Source organism: Leptonotus elevatus, chromosome 1, assembly GCF_054856555.1.
Source record: "Leptonotus elevatus isolate MCC_2025b chromosome 1, RoL_Lele_1.0, whole genome shotgun sequence".
NCBI classification, from domain to species: domain Eukaryota; kingdom Metazoa; phylum Chordata; class Actinopteri; order Syngnathiformes; family Syngnathidae; genus Leptonotus; species Leptonotus elevatus.
The window spans coordinates 27,204,244-27,222,940 of NC_141239.1; the positions used below are offsets into that span (position 1 = coordinate 27,204,244).

At 41.5% G+C, this 18,697-nt stretch overlaps 2 protein-coding genes across 3 annotated transcripts in view; both read left to right on the forward strand.

The window, feature by feature from the left end:
• dnaaf5 (dynein axonemal assembly factor 5) overlaps positions 1 to 9,858 on the forward strand; it is a 49,390-nt gene extending 39,532 nt beyond the window's left edge. The window contains exons 11-15 of the mRNA XM_086088003.1: positions 1,963 to 2,110; positions 5,251 to 5,401; positions 7,641 to 7,797; positions 9,152 to 9,346; positions 9,545 to 9,858. Of these exons, the coding sequence (XP_085944129.1) occupies positions 1,963 to 2,110; positions 5,251 to 5,401; positions 7,641 to 7,797; positions 9,152 to 9,346; positions 9,545 to 9,696 (803 nt within the window). The 3' untranslated portion in view covers positions 9,697 to 9,858. The remainder of the gene's footprint in view (positions 1 to 1,962; positions 2,111 to 5,250; positions 5,402 to 7,640; positions 7,798 to 9,151; positions 9,347 to 9,544) is intronic.
• Positions 9,859 to 10,024: 166 nt separating this feature from the next.
• LOC147181446 (medium-chain acyl-CoA ligase ACSF2, mitochondrial-like) lies at positions 10,025 to 18,521 on the forward strand. Of its 2 annotated transcripts, none has more exons than XM_086088016.1 (16): positions 10,025 to 10,355; positions 10,743 to 10,938; positions 12,280 to 12,408; positions 13,447 to 13,500; positions 13,581 to 13,699; positions 13,802 to 13,964; positions 14,038 to 14,133; positions 14,264 to 14,415; positions 15,946 to 16,037; positions 16,147 to 16,223; positions 16,292 to 16,399; positions 16,578 to 16,729; positions 17,037 to 17,178; positions 17,290 to 17,400; positions 17,471 to 17,539; positions 18,379 to 18,521. In XM_086088016.1, the coding sequence occupies exons 1-16, from the start codon at positions 10,252 to 10,254 to the stop codon at positions 18,427 to 18,429; spliced, it is 1,815 nt and encodes a 604-aa protein (XP_085944142.1). In that variant the 5' UTR covers positions 10,025 to 10,251; the 3' UTR covers positions 18,430 to 18,521. The 2 variants fall into 2 exon arrangements, with proteins under 2 accessions (XP_085944142.1, XP_085944151.1); XM_086088025.1 differs by having other exon boundaries at positions 13,581 to 13,656; positions 13,882 to 13,964.
• The last annotated feature ends 176 nt before the right edge of the window (positions 18,522 to 18,697 follow it).

Consider the following 18,697-nt stretch of genomic DNA (forward strand, 5'->3'; position numbering starts at 1 on the left):
TGGTTCAAATTTGGTAGCAACCTGACAAAAACCTCTGCCAATTGGCAAGAATCACCTAATAGGCCACTTCGAACCAATATGTCTGACCTCCTGAATCTTTTCAATCATGGGTTCTTAAGACTTTATTGTGGATCTACACATAACGACCATGTCTACCAAATTTTATATTGTTAAATGAAAACACCTGCAAAAATTGGTGAGGTGTTGAGCATGGACGGGAATGCTCTCAAAATGGCAAATCATTTGTGCTTCGCCTTCCAATAACAACACCAAAAAATTTCAAGAGACCACAAGTCATGCTCTGGCCCTAATGATATGAATGTTTCCATCAAGAAGTACAAAACAGTTTGGAGTGGTCAAGTGGCATGTGTTTCCACCAAAGGGGCGTTTAGTTGATAACGTTACATCAGCAATGTAAACACATGACATCACACCACAGTAACAGACATTTCAACACAAAAGAACAAAAAAACAAATATAAACCACATGGATGTGACCACTCTCTGTCAACCAATCAACAGACAGCAGTTTGTACCATATCTAACCATAGCACTTTGGCTATTGGAATGCAGCAGCTGTACAGTAAAGATATGTTGCACAAAGAGTGGAACCTCTAGATTCAAGTCAAAGGAAAATTGACTCCTAAACTAGCAAAAATTAATCTGTCAATTATGATAGCATTATTTTGTATCCTACAAGACGGAGGTGCATTGTGCCGTTTAAAAAGGTAATATTAAAGATTTTTCTACATCATGCATCATGTTTTCGTTATTCAACTGTGGTTGTCGCTTTAAGATCGTGCACATACGCGCACGCGTACCATGAAATGAGCCTGACACTGATGCTGCAGTCACACTTTGGTCCAGAGGTGCCAGTCGCGAGTAAAAAAGTGACTAACTGCACAAAGATCCTTTAAGCTTGGTGAGCATCTAATGTTGAGTTCTGTATTTGCTTTAAAAAAAAAAAAAAATTGTTGTCCCTTCAGAAGGGTACCAGCAATGGCAGAAAAAACCCCAGAACCAGAAATGGAAATGTATAGGAAAGAAATACACTCATCTTTGTTATGGCTGCTCAGTAAAATATGGCTAACGTCACAATTAGCTAAAAAATAAAAATAAAAAAAGCACTCCCCATCAAACATTTATTGTATTTCTTTGTCCATATTAACAATGTTTAGCTATTTTTTTACCCATGCTAGATGACCAGTGGTGGTTTTTGGTATACACAATATGTGCAGCTGGACGGCATTTATTTATTTATTTTTAATTCCATTTCTACTATTTACTATGAGCAAAATTATTTCCTAAGCCAAACATGTCAGATGTTGACCAGCATCCTGGAATCACGTGTGACCTTAGAGTTGACAATGTATTTACTCGTCACAACTTTTGAGAGTAACTGTTTTCAGTAGGAAACCGTGCCACTCTGCTTGGAAATGAGGGCGATGACCATCTTGTTTGTACATGCGTGTCTTTCCTCCTGTGTAACCTGCTGGTACACACCCTCTCGATTCACACGTCTGGCAAATCTCCTCTCGTGCCACACTCAGGACATCCGCTGTCTCCTCTCGCGTCTGTGCCACAGACTCCGAACAGGGAACGGACGCTTATCGAGCATTACTCACACATGGGGGTAAAAATAGCTCCGTAAACATGGCGTGTGTGTGGGCATTGGGAGAGTCTCCCTTTTCCTGTAATAGACACTTGATTGGAAACGCTGTGTGACCTTTAAGTCTCATTTCCTCGGGGTCCCATGTGTCATCGTCTGATGTCTCAATGATCTTCAGTCAATGCTCTACTCCGTGAGTGTGCAGGCCTTGTCGCTAAAGGGTGCAAACATGAGAAGACGCACTCATGAAAACGAGAACACTTTTTTTTTAAAACACAGGGACAATGTGTCGTTTGTTCCACACAAAAATTTGTGTGTGGAAACATGACGTGTCTGTCTGTCTGTGTGTTCTAGGTCCAGTTATCGGAGAGTTTGTGAGCCAGTTGATGCCCCTGCTGCACAACTGCCTCCAACCACACAGAGACCAGGAGATGAGGATGAACGTCTTCACCATGCTCGCTAAATTGCTACTGGACGGAGGCAAAACGCTGGACTCCCAGGGGTTAGGCAACACACACACACACACACATAAACACACGGATGGAGTAAGAGAAACTTGGGATGAGGGCAGGCTCTAATCTGTCATCTCAGGTAAAGCCTTTTCTCACACAACAGTACTTTGATACAGTAATCCATGCCTTCATCACATTGGTGGATTACTGGCATTAATTTGGAGCCAGCCAGCCAGCCCTCCTTCAAAAAGACTCCACTTGATTCAAAAATGTTGCTGATTCTAACATTTGTTGTCAAATTCCTAAATGGCCTCTTCCAGCCTTGTGGACGCCCACTGTTGTTTTTCATGAGTGCGCCCTATATTTTTAGGCTTCACCTCACATCAAACCGCAAACTAACACTCCACCCACCAGCCATCCGAATTAGACACAAATGCAAATACAACAGCATATTTCCATTAGGTCAGGATAAGCACATCAGCTTGTTTGGGATGTGATCAGTCTTATCCCTTCCTGAGAAAAGCCACATGTCACAATCCCTCGGCAGCTGTATAGTACTATGACTTTGCCTTGCGTGGCACCCACAAGAGGGGCTTCCGTTTATGGGTTCATCCCCTTTGGACCCTTCAGTGTCCCGCCGAGCTCCCTCAGCTGCGCGGCCTTCAATCCCGCTAATCTGAGGGAATGCCTGAGGCCATCGCAGGGCTCCAGATATCGGGGCGGCTGCCGCCGTCAATCAAAAAGACAAAAACGCGCTCATGGAGTTGTTTTGGAGACATGTCAGTAACTCTTAAGGCTGAGGCCAAAAAGCGCTGCTATGATTAGCGGGCCTTTCCACTTGTTAACATATAGGTTTGATGCGGCACATGAACCTGTTGAAATATATTTTATCTATTGTTTAGGTCAGTGATTCTCAAGGCGTATCAGAAATGTCTCCCAGTACCCAGGCTCCCTCTAGTGGTATGCAAAGGAATCACCTAATTACAGTTTAGTTATATTTCACTTTTAAGTCCAACGCAATTGCATTTTGTCTTCAAAACATCTTCTTAAACTTTTATTTAAGTGCAGTTGTATTTGGCCTAATGAATCATGCCGTGTTATTCGTCAAACTAACAAGTAAAGTAAAAGTATAACAAAGTGAAACTACGTAGCCGAGTGGACAAGAACAGGAGATGGAACAAGAAGCAGTCAAGCTCTTTCCATTTTAATGCTAGGCAATTTTATTTTCATTAGCATCTGCTTACTCAAATATAAACATGTGTAATTAATTGATGCACAGAAAGTTATACATTTTTAATTAAATCATGCTGTCCATTGCAAAAAAACAAACACACGTCAGCAAAAGAAAAAGCTAAAAATGTGAAATTTACTGTTACTCTTTAGATCCAAACTATTTATGTTCAACTTCAAGTTCCATTTATTTTAAGTTCCCTTTTTTCCATGTTCCCGCATCTGTCCCTTGTGAGTTGTAACTGGTTTCGGCATCAGAATGTCTTTAAACTACTTTAATCTTTGGATTTAAATGATAGCTGTGCTATGAGTTACAAAAAGCATCCTTTTCCCTTCCATTCATGCTTTATGGCCTTCATTTTAGTAGATTAATTAATCCCTCACTTCGCTCACACACATACTTCATGTCATCAAGAGGACAATAATAGTAGTGATGGAGAATGGAGATATCTTTCTTCACTTTGTTCTCTGGCCAAAATGACATAATGACAACTGTGCTGCATCACAAGGGAAAATAAAGGTTTTGTCTTTCATCCACACGTAAAACTGTTGTTTTTATGTGGATTAAAACGGAATTTTAAGTAGAAGGTGCACAATGAAAAGTGATGGTGGCAAGTCAAAATCACTTGACCTCATGCACGTGAAGTGAGAAAAGTAGAAGGTGACGTTGTCCTCCCATTCCCAATTGTGGAATAACAGAGCAAAGAATGTTCCTGAAACATCAGCAAACTTAAGTAGAGACTTTTTGACATGAGAAGGTGTGATAGACTTATTATGGTCATAAATCGTTTTGGTTTGGAAAGATGAAAACCAGATTTTAAAATGCAGAGTAAAAAATGGCATTCATGGCACACAGTCTCCCCCTACAGGCAGTGCAATGTCAAAGCATGGTGGTCATTGAGTTGTGACATCACCCGTAGAGCCAAAACATGACCAGGCGGCCAGGCCCTCGGAAATGATTGGAAGGGAAGGACTTTGGGAACTCTGCTAGAGTGTGAGAGGATCTTGGAATGCCTGAGCCAGAATGGAAAAGGGAGGGAGAAGTGAAGAACAGGACTACCAGATGGTCTCTCCTACAGCAAGTGTGGGAAAGTCATTGTGCTAACCCACCGTCTCGCTTTCCCATCTACAAAATTACCTGATTCACGAGATAGTTCACAAAAAAATTACCAGTCAAAGAAAGAAATGATCCTTTTTTTTAATACAGAAATCCTGCAAAAATTATCACACGAGAATCATGATGGAAGGTCCTCTATTTACCTCTCTTTTGCCTTTTATGGGGAACCCAGCGGATTTTGGCACAAGTGTGTGTGCTTTCACACACTTGTGAGGCGATATTCCACCATCAGATCATTTGACATAACACAACGGCTTTTAAAGGTCACACTCTTGTCTTGGAATTGCGGAATTCCCATGCTGTCCAACCTCCGCATCATCTCTGATACCTCCAAAGGAAAAAACCAGCTGGGTTGACTTCATTTATTTCATTCATGCTTAACAGAGTTGAATTTATTTTTCATTTTTAGTCAAACTTGAAAAATTTTATATGGTACATTTAGAACAGATCTAAAATTTGTGATTAATTGTGAGTTAACTATTGAAGTCATGCGAATAATTAAAATGTAAAAAATTAATCGTCTGACACCCCTAATTTTTTAATAATGTTTTCTTTTCTTTTTTAATTAGTGGCATCAGGCGGTTAAAATTTGTAATTAATCACATGACTTTACTAGTTAATCACAAGTGTTATATCTGTTCTAAATGTACAATACATTTCCTAGGTTTTCATACTCTTGTTAACAAAAGTGTAAAAAAAAAAGGTGAAACTAAAATAGTTCAACTGAATTTTTGACGTCTATAGTCGTCAATGGCAGTGAATGAGTTAAAAAAGGCAGATTTTAAAATGTAATACTTTTTGAATTCCAACACAGCTGCAACAAAAAAAAAATCTTTCTTCCAGACTTTTTCGAGCTGAGTCTCAGAAGTTCCTTGGTGACGTGCTGCTTCCTAACCTGGTGTGGCGAGCCGGCCGCACTGCCGCTGCTCTGCGGACCGCCGCCCTCAGCTGTCTGCTGGCACTGCTGCATGGGGGTGGCATCACGCCGCAACAGGTACACACTCGCTGATTTTGGTCCTGTACGTTGTAATTATGTGCCAGAATGACATAATTACCGATGTGCCGCGAGTAGTGTTTCAAAACTATTGACTGATGCGTTAACGATTCAGTATAGTCCGCTGACAATGTATAAATCCCTGCATAGTGATTATGGAGTAAGAAATGAGTGAATGATTCCAAACAGACTTAATGCGTCTTAAACTCTTTCCCAGGAGTCGTGTGATTGGTTCCTTCATGCTCCAATCAGCCGCCATCTTTAAGCGCTTATGTCATAGAGTGGGCAGCAGGTGCATACGGGGGGCAAGCGGGTTCAAATACCTTTTTGTTGTTGGGGAACAACGATGCCCCTGTTCTGCAGTGCTTGTTCTGCTCTCGTCCCTGCACCTGCCTGTCGGCGCATGTGTCCAATCACTGTCGTCTGGAAAAATACAGAGAACGATGTTTTGTGTTTTTTGTTTTAGTTACAGGCTATTGCTTTAGTTTCTTTCCAGTGGAAGGGCATTATCAGTTGGTGGTGGTAATGCGCAATCAAGATGGTTTATTAACCACCAATAAACCATATAGAATAAAAACGAGGAAGGACTACACATTAGGTACAGTCATATTTTGTGCTCATATTATCCATGTGTGACGTCAGCATGGTCACGGAACAAATTCAACTTTATCTCAAGTCACCATTTTAAGGTCATTTTAAGGTAGGTTTAGCCAGGGTTGTTCGCGGAAGATTCTTGACCACTCAGTGTGCGAGTGTGAGTACTTCCCAGATGTACACTCATACACGCGCACACATCTGGCTGCCCTCACGCGTGCGGCGTGACCAAAGTGCCTCACACGCCCCGTCCCGTTCACACGTCTCGGGCAGACAGCTGGATGGACCACGTGGGTGTTAAGGCGCTCCTTTCATATCGTTTCTTCCTGTGAGAACAATTAACAGCTTCGGTGCCTTCTTGCGCTCGCTGATGTCATGCAGTGTCACTTTTTTTTCTCGCCAACTTGTCTTGGCTTTCCCTCAAGCTACAGTATCAACTATTGTACATCAAGGGAGTCATTCATGGAGTTCATTTTAAGTAAAAATTGTCAAGATACGACGACGGTCTATCGCTACATGTTTAAACTGAAACGTAATAATTTACTTAGTTGAGGTAATATATCTAATATAAAAGTAGAAAATGCTCTCTATTCTAATAAAGGCCTTATTCCTAAAAAATAATGTCATTTGTGCAAATAAAGTCCTCATATCAATTAAAAGTTGTACCTAATATTAACTCTCTGGCACTTTCTGCACTTAAATAAAAGACATATCAACAAAATATAAAAAGTCATTTGTACAAATGGGGCTCTCTTTAATAAGCACCTTGCCTCCTATTAGCACCTAGTCTTATCTGCAGTTTAAAAAAAGTGCTAATTGTTTATGTAAAGATTTTAAGTACAAATAAAGGCCTCCTATCTAATTAATGCCTTACCCCTAATAAATATTTTTACTCTCTGCAGATGAGTGCAACAATAGAATGTTATCAAATCTTTCTTTTTTTCCCCGCCAGTGAGCCTCATATTAAAAACAAAGAAACAAAAAACATGTTACCTAGATTAGAGAACTGCCTGGTTCCCTTTGCATTAAAAAAAACCCTAAAACAAATAAAAATGTCAATTACAAAAAAGTATTTCGTACAAATAGGCATCTACTTTAATAAACACATTACCTCCTAAAAACACTGCATTAACATGCTTTTATATAAATTGAAGAAAACAAATTACAATATTTGTTCTCCTCGCTCATCAAAAATATCATCAAATATGTACATATATAAAAAAGCACTTTACAAATAAAGGCCTCCTATTTAATAAACATTCCAACGCTGCTGCCCCCGCAACGCGACCCCGGATAAGCGGTAGTGGATGGATGGATGAATGGATGGATATTTAATAAACATCTAGTATTCTACAGTTGAGTATATTACAATGAGAAGTCAATTCTTCAAATAAGACTTTTCTCACTGAAAACAAAGCCTTACTTCCAATAATCACACATCACTCTTTACAAGTGAGTAAATATACAATTAAGTATTCATTCAAAAAAAATATTTTTCCAAATAAATGTCTGCCTTCTAATAAACACCTTACCTCTAATAAAGATCCAGGCCTTTTTGTAGTAAACAATGGCCCTGACCCTAATAGATTCCGAATGTAGTATACTTTATATTTGTAAGAATTGCTAAATGTTGTGTTGTTTTCAGCTACTGTGTATGGAGGAGAAGCTGTCCCCTCAGGTGTTGTCATCCCTGGACGAGGACTTCCCGATGAGCCGACTGTTGGCCTGTCGCACGCTGTCCACCATCCTCAAACGGGTAGCATCCAGTCTGCGCGAAGAATCCCTCAACAAGATCTACCCTGGTACGTTCAACATCAGCATGCGCACTATCGGCACTCTTATATTCATTATTTGGGATGTGCCTGTGGCTAGAAAGCAAAGCGTGGAGAGCACTGGCGGAGCGAGAGGGGAGGCTGGGGTGGCACGTGCCCCTGCTTCTCCTCCATACATATTTTTATCAATCAGACGCCTACTAATTGTTAATTCCCTCCTGCACAGTAGCTGGCGCTATTTACCACAAAATGTTGAAATCCACCTCACTAAAAGTCTGGAGAAGAAGAATCTCCCAAGTCTAATCAAGATTACATGTTTTTGGCAATGTTATGTTGGGTTCCTCGTGAGTGACTGTTTAAAATTACTTTTACAGTATGTTCAGCTCGATTGTTTTGGACGGACCTCAAAAAGTTCATGTTGTTTTGCACAAGCTAAATATAAGTGCAAGAGCTGAATGACGAACGGAAACGTGAAACAGAACATATATACAGTGGAACGTATATATTTATATTTGAACGTCTCGGAACTCGTACAGATCGGACTTTAAACCAAAAATCTGAGTAAAAAAATGCCTGTTTGAACACCCAAGCAAAGTAAGCTAAGCCGAACGTACCTTGAAAACGGGTAGCCGAGCAATGCCGAAAGCTCACGTTGCGGTAGTTGAGACGATGCACTGCTCATTTCCAGTCAGATCGTGAATACTCCCGGATGTGATTTGAAAGAAAGACAACAGTGCCAGTGGCAGCAAAGAAAAACATACAGTGCTATGAACCACAGTGGAAGGAGATTATCGCGCAGTTGTAACTACTGTCACTAATTCTATAAATACTGGCACGAGGACCCGCCTTAGCTGTTCAACAACGTGCTGACGTTAAACAACGCACGCAAGGACCGCTTAGTAGTCTAACAATATGACCAATGTAAAATACACAAACTTAGCACTCAACTAAAGCTAGCATTAACATAGCATTTATCATCCACTGATGCCATCACACTACAACAAAAAAGGTAAGGTATTTTTTATTGTTGAAATACTGTACTGTACTGTAAATGTAAAAAATAAATAAATAAATAGAAATTAAAATGGGAATTTTCTGTTTTTGGAGCTTAGGAACGGATTAATTGCATTTACATTATTTCCTATGGGGAAAAATGTTTTGGAGGTTGAATAATTTGGACTTTGAACACTTTGCAAGAACGAATTATGTTCAAACTCTGAGGTAGCACTGTGTGTGTGTGTGTGTGTGTGTGTGTGTGTGTGTGTGTGTGTATATATATATAAGTTTAGAATTGTGTATCCTTATACAGAATGAGTACTTTTACTTTTATACGAGTATCTGTACTTGTAATCAAGTACTTGCCACCTGTGCTTTCCCGACGCAGAGCTGGTGAAGCGTCTGGATGACAACAGCGAGGACGTGCGTCGCGAGGCCCTTCAGGCTCTCAGCCTGTGGTTGTCCAGTTTGGGTGGCAACAACTACAACGTGCAACTGTGCACCTCGCACCTGCAGTTCCTTTTCCAGCAGCTCCTCCTGCACTTGGACGACCCTGACAGCTCCATGCAAGACCAAGTGCTCGGTGTGGACGAATACGCACAACTATTTTGTTTAAATAATAATATTATCAACCTTTCTTTTTATTGTTTTAATCACTCAGCACTTTTGAGTTACATTTCAATGTATGAAAGGTGCTATATAAATAAAGTTTCGATGAAGACAAGCACATACAATAATGAATAAGAGTAATATAATGCATATTGTTATTGTTTGTTTGCAGAAGTGCTGAAGGCTGGCAGCTCGGTCCTTCCAGATCTTCTTAAGAAAGAAGTGGAAGCCGTGAGGGAGAAACATCGCACTTGTCAACACTGCGACCGACTGCTGCAACACATCAACTCCATAAACGCACACACGGGCGACAAACCCACTTAATGACCACAACATGTTATTATTTAACTACAATTCTTTGAACCCGCAGGCCTTGTTTTTATTGTGTTCTCGTTTTACTACCCTTTCAGCTTGTCGCTTGCTGATGACATCGTCAGTATTTTCAGTCACTGCTGGACGTTGAGAAGAACACAAATGTAAATGTGCGATGAGAATAAAGCTGGATTTTTGTTTGATAAAAAAAGTTTCAAAGTTCTGACAATATCTACCGCATCTATCTGTGTGTTGCCCCTTGAGGATTATTGAGGTAGTACATGAGCTAATCATGCTTGATGTCTTTATGGTGTCTCTTTTTGACAAGCTTCTTCAACCTGTTTTTTAATTCAAATTCTCGTCTACACTTTGGATGTGTGGCAAGTGGTCCAGACTCCAGAGGTCAATTCTGCCATGGTTACAAATGGTTAATGGTTACAAATTCACACTTGGTGATTAATTATTCTTGGAAAGTTGGCAAAGCATCCACTAATTTTTTTCCTGGAGTGCAGACGAACCTGACATTTCTCTCACTGTCAGTAGATTAATTTGCCTTCACCTGGAATAATGTCATCACTTGTTTGTTTGTCGCGGTGTGCTCCAAGTGCCAGATTTGCATGCGGACTTGAACGGAGCGCGACGTGGAGGTCAAAGTGGCTCCAGCGGGGTCGGTAAGTTTAATCTGAAGCCCTAAATCTACTTTTACAGCCTTAGCTCTAATATTTTTATTCCATGAAATTGTATTCATTTATTCCCCAAAAAAATCAATTTCTCTTGGCTGTGCTGCTTCTATATCAATCAGATTATTTTTTTTCTTTAATCCAATGGTATCTGCCCAGAGCTTTTGCAATCAGTAGCATTGGGCGATTACAGTTTAACATATTTGGCACAGCTGTTCGCTGCAGAATTGATGGTGACTATAATCGTGATGCACTATTGGCAGGGTTTGGGAATCCAGGTTCAGAAAGTCAAAACCCAGGAACAGTCTCCCGCTGAAGGCCCAGGTAGCAAATGCACGGGCCACCACTGCTGAATCCAGATTTGTTTGACATGCGCAGGTGGCTGCACGTGGACCATCCTCCATGCCGACCGTCTCTGAGCAGCAGCTATGTCCATGGCACGTCCACCGTCTCGCTGCTGTCCATGACGATGGGACAGAGCCTGGAGGCCGCCGCCCAACTCTGGCCCGAGCGCGAAGCTGTCGTCTTCCTGCAGGACGGCGTCAGGAAAACCTTTGAGTGCTTTCAGCAGGATGTATGTCTGCAAGGGAACGCAAATGTGAAGTTAAACAACTAAACTGTAGGCCTACTTATTTTATCCTTTTTTTTTCTTTCTTTTTTTTAACTGTACTCTATACTGTACATGACTACAGTACACAGTAGGGAAACCAGGGCGAGTTGTATCACTTTTTATACTTTTATATATTTCTTGGAATTGATACATAATATATAAACAAAATTATACCAGATGAAAGACCAAAGTCTTAGGTATATTGCAGAGTTATAAGCCATCAAATAGTAGGACTGAACATACGACATGTTACCCCACCAATGGGTAAGTTGTCACACTATATGGGCTAAGATGTCACACTGGATTTTGCAACTAATAAAACAAGGACAAAATTATCCTTGTTCTTCTGGGGGGGGGGGGGGGGTAATTGTTTATCATTGATCTTACGATAGTCATTGAGCAAACTTTAACATAAAATATTATGAAATAGTTTAAAGTCCTTCGGAGCTGCTGGCTTGTAGGTCATAGCGCTCGGCCTCAAATGCCTGTTTTGCTTCCCTCAAACTGGAAATTTGAGATTAAATATATATATATTTTTAATAAAGCATTTCGTTTAATGGATGGTTCATCATGAAACTTCAACCAGTCCTGACATGTGGGCACACTGTAAACAATTTCATCAACAACTGGAAAATCTGGCAAACTAATTTCCTCACTCTTCAGACTCATCATCTGAAGAACAATTCTGGCATACATAAACTGAGTTGCCCGAGGCACAATTTTCATTGGCCCATTCTTTGCATATGTGACAACGAACCCCAAAATGATTGAGACAAGTTGACCCAAACTACCATGTTGGCTAATACTTGCTTGAGTTTGAAGTTAGCTTAAAAGAGAGCGGTGACTGAGGCATGGCAAGATGCCTGAATCTCTCTAACAAGTCCACATGTTTTGCTGCTAGAATGTGTCTATGTACGACGCCCGTTTCAAAATATATGAAGTTGAATTTTTTTACTTTGGTTTGTGCAAAACAGAAAACTGGAACTGATCTTAGATCACAATGTGCTATTCTTTTCTCAGACAGTACACAACCCTTGACCATTTATACGAACAAAACTAATATTTTAGTTTTTCGTTGCGTCCTCTGGTGGAGAAGAAAATTGCAATGTGACAACATACCCGTGATACAAAGCCCCGGTCTCCCTACTACATTATTTTTTTTTTAAACAGGCTGTATGCAAAGCTGCAAGTGCCACACTTAAAGATTGCTTTGTATTTCACATTTTAAAAGTTATCAATGTTTATTCATACTCAATTCAGCAATTCTCAGGCGTTCCAGTGGTACTCATACGTGATGTTGTGCAGGTGGACCAGGTGGCGGCAGGGCTCCTGGCTCTAGGCCTGCAGCGAGGTGACCGTCTAGGCATTTGGGGACCCAACATGTACGAATGGATCCTCTTCCAGTTTGCTTCAGCCAAGGCGGGAATCATTCAGGTCAGCCTAAGCGGATGCAGTTCATACAGTATATGATATGACTGAGCAGGACTTTGAACTCTTTGTATGTATTATCTCTGCCAAGGACGTTAAAGGCGAAGTCAAGTCAAAAATGCTCTGTACACAGTAAGAATATGTTGTACGTAGCACCACTAGTTTAAACATGGTATTTTGATTACGGTAATATTGCGTTTGTGGAATATGAGTTAAGCAGCAAATACATTTACATTTACATTTATCCATTGTAGGGGGTGGCCATTTTGACACTTGTTTGTCGACTGACAATGACATCACAGTAGCTAAGGGCTCGGGTAACAACCAATCACGGCTCACCTGTTTTCTGATTTTGATTATGTAACGGTTGCAAGCTGAGCCATAATTGGTCATTACCTGAGCATACTTATTTAATATACTTGCTGAATACACAACAATAAAAATATCAAACGATATTGTATCATGCTAAATGTAGCAATAGAAAAATATATGATATCAAAATGAATTAGTGGTAATATGTGGTTGGCTTTTATGACAGATATCAGCTTCATCTATCCTTCCTTCTTTTAGTCCTTCCTCTGGTCTCTTGATGTCTCGCTAATTCTGTTGGAATTCAGATGTTTCTGGGGTTGGTGAAAGATTCTGGATTTGTAACTCTGTGGGTGGAGAGTGATGCCTGGTTGGTGTTGGATTTCACTTTGCTCCATCTTTCCTTCCTTTGATCCTTCCTCCTGTCTCCTGACAACTTCACGACTCTGGTGGGACTCTGCAGCATCCGGTTAAGGGTTTCAGATTTCAGGTGTATTGAAGAGCACAAACTCGCACGCACACACACGCATGCCACACACACGCACGCAACAACAACAAAAGAAGAGCGATGATGATGACTGGCTGCCGAATGAATAATACTGAGCTCTCCAAAAAATAAAAAATAATTATGAGCTCCATCATGATTAGTTTAGTGTTGGTAATTGTGTATAGATAGTGCAGGTGTTCCTGATGTTGTGGCCTGTGTAACATACTGTAACTTTTTGTACCCGGCAGGTGTCCTTAAACCCGGCCTATCAGCTCAAGGAAGTGGAGTTCACACTCAGAAAGGTTGTTGTTATATTTCCTACTATGTTTTTAACACATGTATGAATACATCCAGTGACGTTGTGCTTCTTGTTGTCCTTCAGGTGCAGTGTAAAGCGGTTGTTTGTCCCAGCAGCTTTAAGACACAAAAGTTCTGCGAGATGTTGCGGCAGATCTGCCCGGAGATCAACACTTCGCCGCCGGGAGACATCCACAGCTCCAGGTTCCACAGAGACAGCAAAATAAAGATTTTTTTTTTTTAAATAGCCATCGTGATGTTAAAGGTCAAATTGATCCTGCGTCCTTAACAAGCGCGTCCCTTAAGGTTGCCAGACCTGCGCGTGGTGATAGTGACGGACACGCGTGAGGCGGACATGCTGCACGTGGACGACGTTTTCCAAGCGGCGGAGAGTCGTCACCGGCGCCAGCTGAGCGAGCTTCACGGCAAGCTGTCGTGCGACGACGCCATCAACATTCAGTTCACCTCCGTGAGACCGGCCACCCTCTGCTTTTGGGGTCGTGACCTCTTGTGACATCACCACGCACCCCCCTTTCTTTCAGGGCACCACTGGCAACCCCAAGGGAGTCACGCTGTCCCACCACAACGTGGTCAACAACGGCTACTTTGTGGGACTCAGAGCGGGTTACGACTGGAGGGTAAGTGATACTTCATAAAAGCAAAAATGTTGTTAGCAAGGAACAGCTTGTAACCTAAAAACTGCTAAATGAGGGTAGCACTTCATAAAGATGCAGCATTGCACCAACCTGTTGGACTTTTCTCCATCAGCCTCAGGTGCGGGTGTGTATGCCGGTGCCCATGTACCACTGTTTCGGTTCGGTGGTGGGAGGCATCTGCATGGCCCTGCACGGCATCACGCTGGTCTTTCCCTCCACCGCCTACGACAGCCAAGCCAACCTGGAGGCCATTCGCAAGGAAAAGTATCAGATGCTTCTTATTTGTCTTACTCATCTAATAATGTATTTGTTTAGTATTGTGCTGTACGGACAACTGTACCACACCTTGACATCAATATTTTGCACCTGTAATCTACTTTAAGAAGTAATGTGAAAATGTACAAGTATATTATCAATCATGTAAAACAAATAAATACAATTATTGTGATTTCATATACAAAAATATATCAAATAAGATCCCAGTATTGAAAAAATAAGCAAACTAAAGAATCAATATAAAAATGTGAAATACAAAAATGAGAGGGAACATTGTTTAAAAAAAACAATTTGATGATAGATTTCTGTATCAAAAACTATGTGTATATATTTTAAATGATACAAATAGAAACTATAAATTACTTAAGAAGACATCAAACTGGAATTGAATAATAGAGTATAAATATGATAAATTTTACAACCAATTTTTTTTAAGAAGTGTTGCCTTTCATAGGTACTTAAATAAAGTTACCGAAATATTTCAATTTAAAAATAAAGTATTTTGTATACCTAACCGTTTCGACATGTCATCATTGCTCTCTCTCGCTCTCTTTTTCTCCTCTTTTTTTTATGTGCCTGAGTATGTGCATGTGTGGGAGTGTGTACTCATTAATTCACCTAAACCGAATACTTCAAAATCCAGCAAGAGTCGTGAGGTTGTCAGGAGACCCGAGGAAGGATCAAAGAAAAGAAAGGAAAGTGAAATGCAGCACCGACCAGACATTACCTACTACCCACCGGGTTACCAACCAGAATATTTTACCAACCCCAGAAACTAATTCCAGCAAATCAGGGAGACCTCAAGAGACCAATGGAAAGACTGAGGAAAGGAAGGAAGGATAGATGAAGCAGAGTGAAATCTACAGCCTCCAACGATTCAACGACCAGAGGAAGAAGCAGATTGTGTTTGAATTTCGATAGATGCTGGTGTGGTGGATCTGGCATGCATGAAAACCTCCACCAAAGAGGGGAGCCGTCAGGACAGAGCAAGCACAACCCCCGCGCCCTGCAGGGGCCACCGGCTGGAGAGCAAACCCAGGAGCGCCCCCCAACACGGCCCGCGCCCCAAGCCCAACGCAGCAGAACGGGGCACGGCAGACCCACCAGGCACCCCACCGGCCCACAGCCCCCGCTCCCCTCACGACCCCCCACCCCAGAAAACCAAGCCCCACCCACCCAGCCACCCGTACGTTGATTGTATAGTTATTAAATGAAGGCAAAAGACATGATCGGACACTTTGTACATGGTGGCTAAATCAGCAGATGCTAACTGTTACCACACGCAAAATGTGGGGGAAATAATCTGTTTGGTTCATTTGTGCTGATACGGTTTAATAGATATTACACAGTTGAATTTAATAACTGACCAACACCATAAAAGAAGACTTTTAGGATTATCAAAAGTACAATGTATAACTAATGCTGCGTTCAGCGAGTACATAATGTGAATTCACGTATTATATTAACTCGTGACTGAAAAAAACAACAACAACCGACATGTGATTTTTTGCCTTGAAGGTGCAATTTCTTCTATGGCACTGCCACCATGTACACGGACCTGCTGGGCCAGCCAGATCTGGAAAAGTACGATTTGTCCTCAATGGAAGGTGGTAAGACAACCCAAAACCACTGGCTGCAAGTTTCAATTGTTTTTTTTTCTTCTTTAAAATTCTTAATATTTGTATGAATTGAATGTGTTGATACACTGTTGTGCTTTAGGCATCATTGGGGCGTCCCCGTGCACCCCAAAGCTTGTGACCGAAGTGAGGACAAAGCTGAACATGAACGATATCATGGTGAGCCACATGATTAGGTACACTGAAGGCTCTGATGATGTCACTAGAGAGTGTGGTGTGTTGAACAGATCGGCTACGGCACCACGGAGAACAGCCCCATCACCTTCTTGGGTTTCCCGCTCGACAATGACGACCTCAAGCTCCACACGGTCGGCTGTGTCATGCACCACGTCGAAGTAGGGACTCTTACTATTATTTTATACAGGCCGGATGTCCCCAAAATTTGAAATGTGAAAATATTGGAGTCACTGTTGAGCCACATCCGAGTTTTAAAAACTACAAATAGACGACAAAACGATGCCCGAATTTTGAGGGCGAGCCTTGAGATGACTCATTCCTCACACTTTACGGCAGGCCAAGGTGGTGGACGTGGACACGGATCAGACAGTCCCGCTGGGGGCCACGGGAGAGCTGCTGATCCGGGGCAGCTGCGTCATGCACGGGTACTGGGACGAACCCGACAAGACCCACCAGGTTCTCAGCACGGACCGCTGGTACAGGACGGGGTGAGGCCGTCAATACCGCACACATGTCCTGTGCCGGCAAAATTACAGTACAACAAAAATAGTGACTTAATTAAAATACATTGCACATAAAAGTTACATTCTAATTGCCTAAGTAAATGTTTTAAAACAAATATTAAAGCTAAATACAACTGAGCTGTGCTTGGGCAGTGATTCTAGCGCATACCTCTAGAGGGAGCCAGTCTGCCACAACGGAGGAAATGACAGATTTCGTACTCTCCTCAATAGTTAGTGCCGTTTTGAGTATCCTCCGAGCACGTGGTAGTGAACATGTTGCTTGTGTTGGCAGCGACGTGGCCAGCCTGAACGCGCTGGGCTACTGCTCCATCAGGGGCCGCATCAAGGACATGATCATCCGAGGGGGGGAGAATATCTACCCCGCTGAGATCGAGACGTTTCTTTACACCCATGACAAAGTGCACGAGGTGCAGGTACGAACACAGATTTTTCATCATCTGGCCCGCCGAGCATTTCTCGAGAATCCTGGAAGATTTGAATTTGTTGCATTGGTTTAAGATGCAAATGTTGATGTTGTCTCCAAGGTGGTGGGAGTGAAAGATGAGCGTTTGGGGGAGCAGGTGTGCGCTTGCATCAGGCTCAAGGAAGGACAAACGTGCACGGCGGACGAGATTAAAACCTTCTGCAAAGGCCAGGTGACGTCACAGACGTTGAACAGCGTCGACTTTTTAGACTTTACGCAGGCTGATGGTTCTTATCTTTCAGATTTCACACTTCAAAATCCCTCACTACGTGGTGTTTGTGGACAGCTACCCCATAACCGCCTCCAGAAAGGTGAGACGAGGAACTTTGGAAATAGAAAACAACTTTTGTGCTGAATGGCCACATTTCAAATTTAAAACGTATGGAGCCCCTCTGATAAATCTGAATGTTATTTTATTTTTTTGCTAGTCTGTAGGCTACCCACAGTTAAGTAATCTGTTCCCACAGTTTACTAATCTGTACCCACAGTTTAGCAATCTCTTCCTACAGTTTACTAATCTGTACCCACAGTTAAGCAATCTGTTCCCACAGTTTACTTATCTGTTCCCACAGTTTACTAATCTGTTCCCACAGTTTACTAATCTGTACCCACAGTTTAGCAATCTCTTCCTACAGTTTTCTAATCTGTACCCACAGTTAAGCAATCTGTTCCCACAGTTTATTTATCTGTTCCCACAATTTACTAATCTGTTCCCACAGTTTATAATCTGTACCCACAGTTTAGCAATCTGTTCCCACAGTTTACTAATCTGTTCCCACAGTTAAGCATGACAATAAGAAACAAAGTTGTTTTTTTTCATACCCTGGCACCAGAGGGGCTCCGTAAAAACGCACCGTCATACAACAAACAACAAAATCTTAGCGCGCAAGTGGGGAAATGGGTTATTGTCCGATGAATCAAGGTGGATAAGTAACTAACTCTAAGTAACTAAATATCTCAGGCAATGTAAAATAATGCAAAAAAAAAAAAGTCAGGAAAAGCCTACAAGAACATCTGAACTTTATTTAGTGTTGTTTATTTAAATGGAGGCAGAACTAGTAACTCTCATTTAATACGAGTTTGAATGTGACCACAAGCCGCATCCCCTGTATGTAATGGTGGCACTAAAATGGCTGCTCTTTCCTTCTAGATCAAGAAGAATGTATTAAAGGTGGACATGGAGAAGCATCTGGGCTTGTAGCTTGGAAACTTTGACTTGGGGAAAAAAGCGAAAGTACAAATCCAAAGAAGCCGACGTGTGACAAGCTCACTGAAGGACACAAGACTGTTTTCAGAAACAATCATAAAAACAAATGGGGGGTATACTGTATTTTTGTTGTTTAATCATTACTTTTAAACTCTATGGTTTATATACATTATAGCTATAAGTATCTAGCTTGTTAAAAAGAACACACAGTAAAAATCTATCTCTCTCTCTTTATATATATATATATATATATATATATATA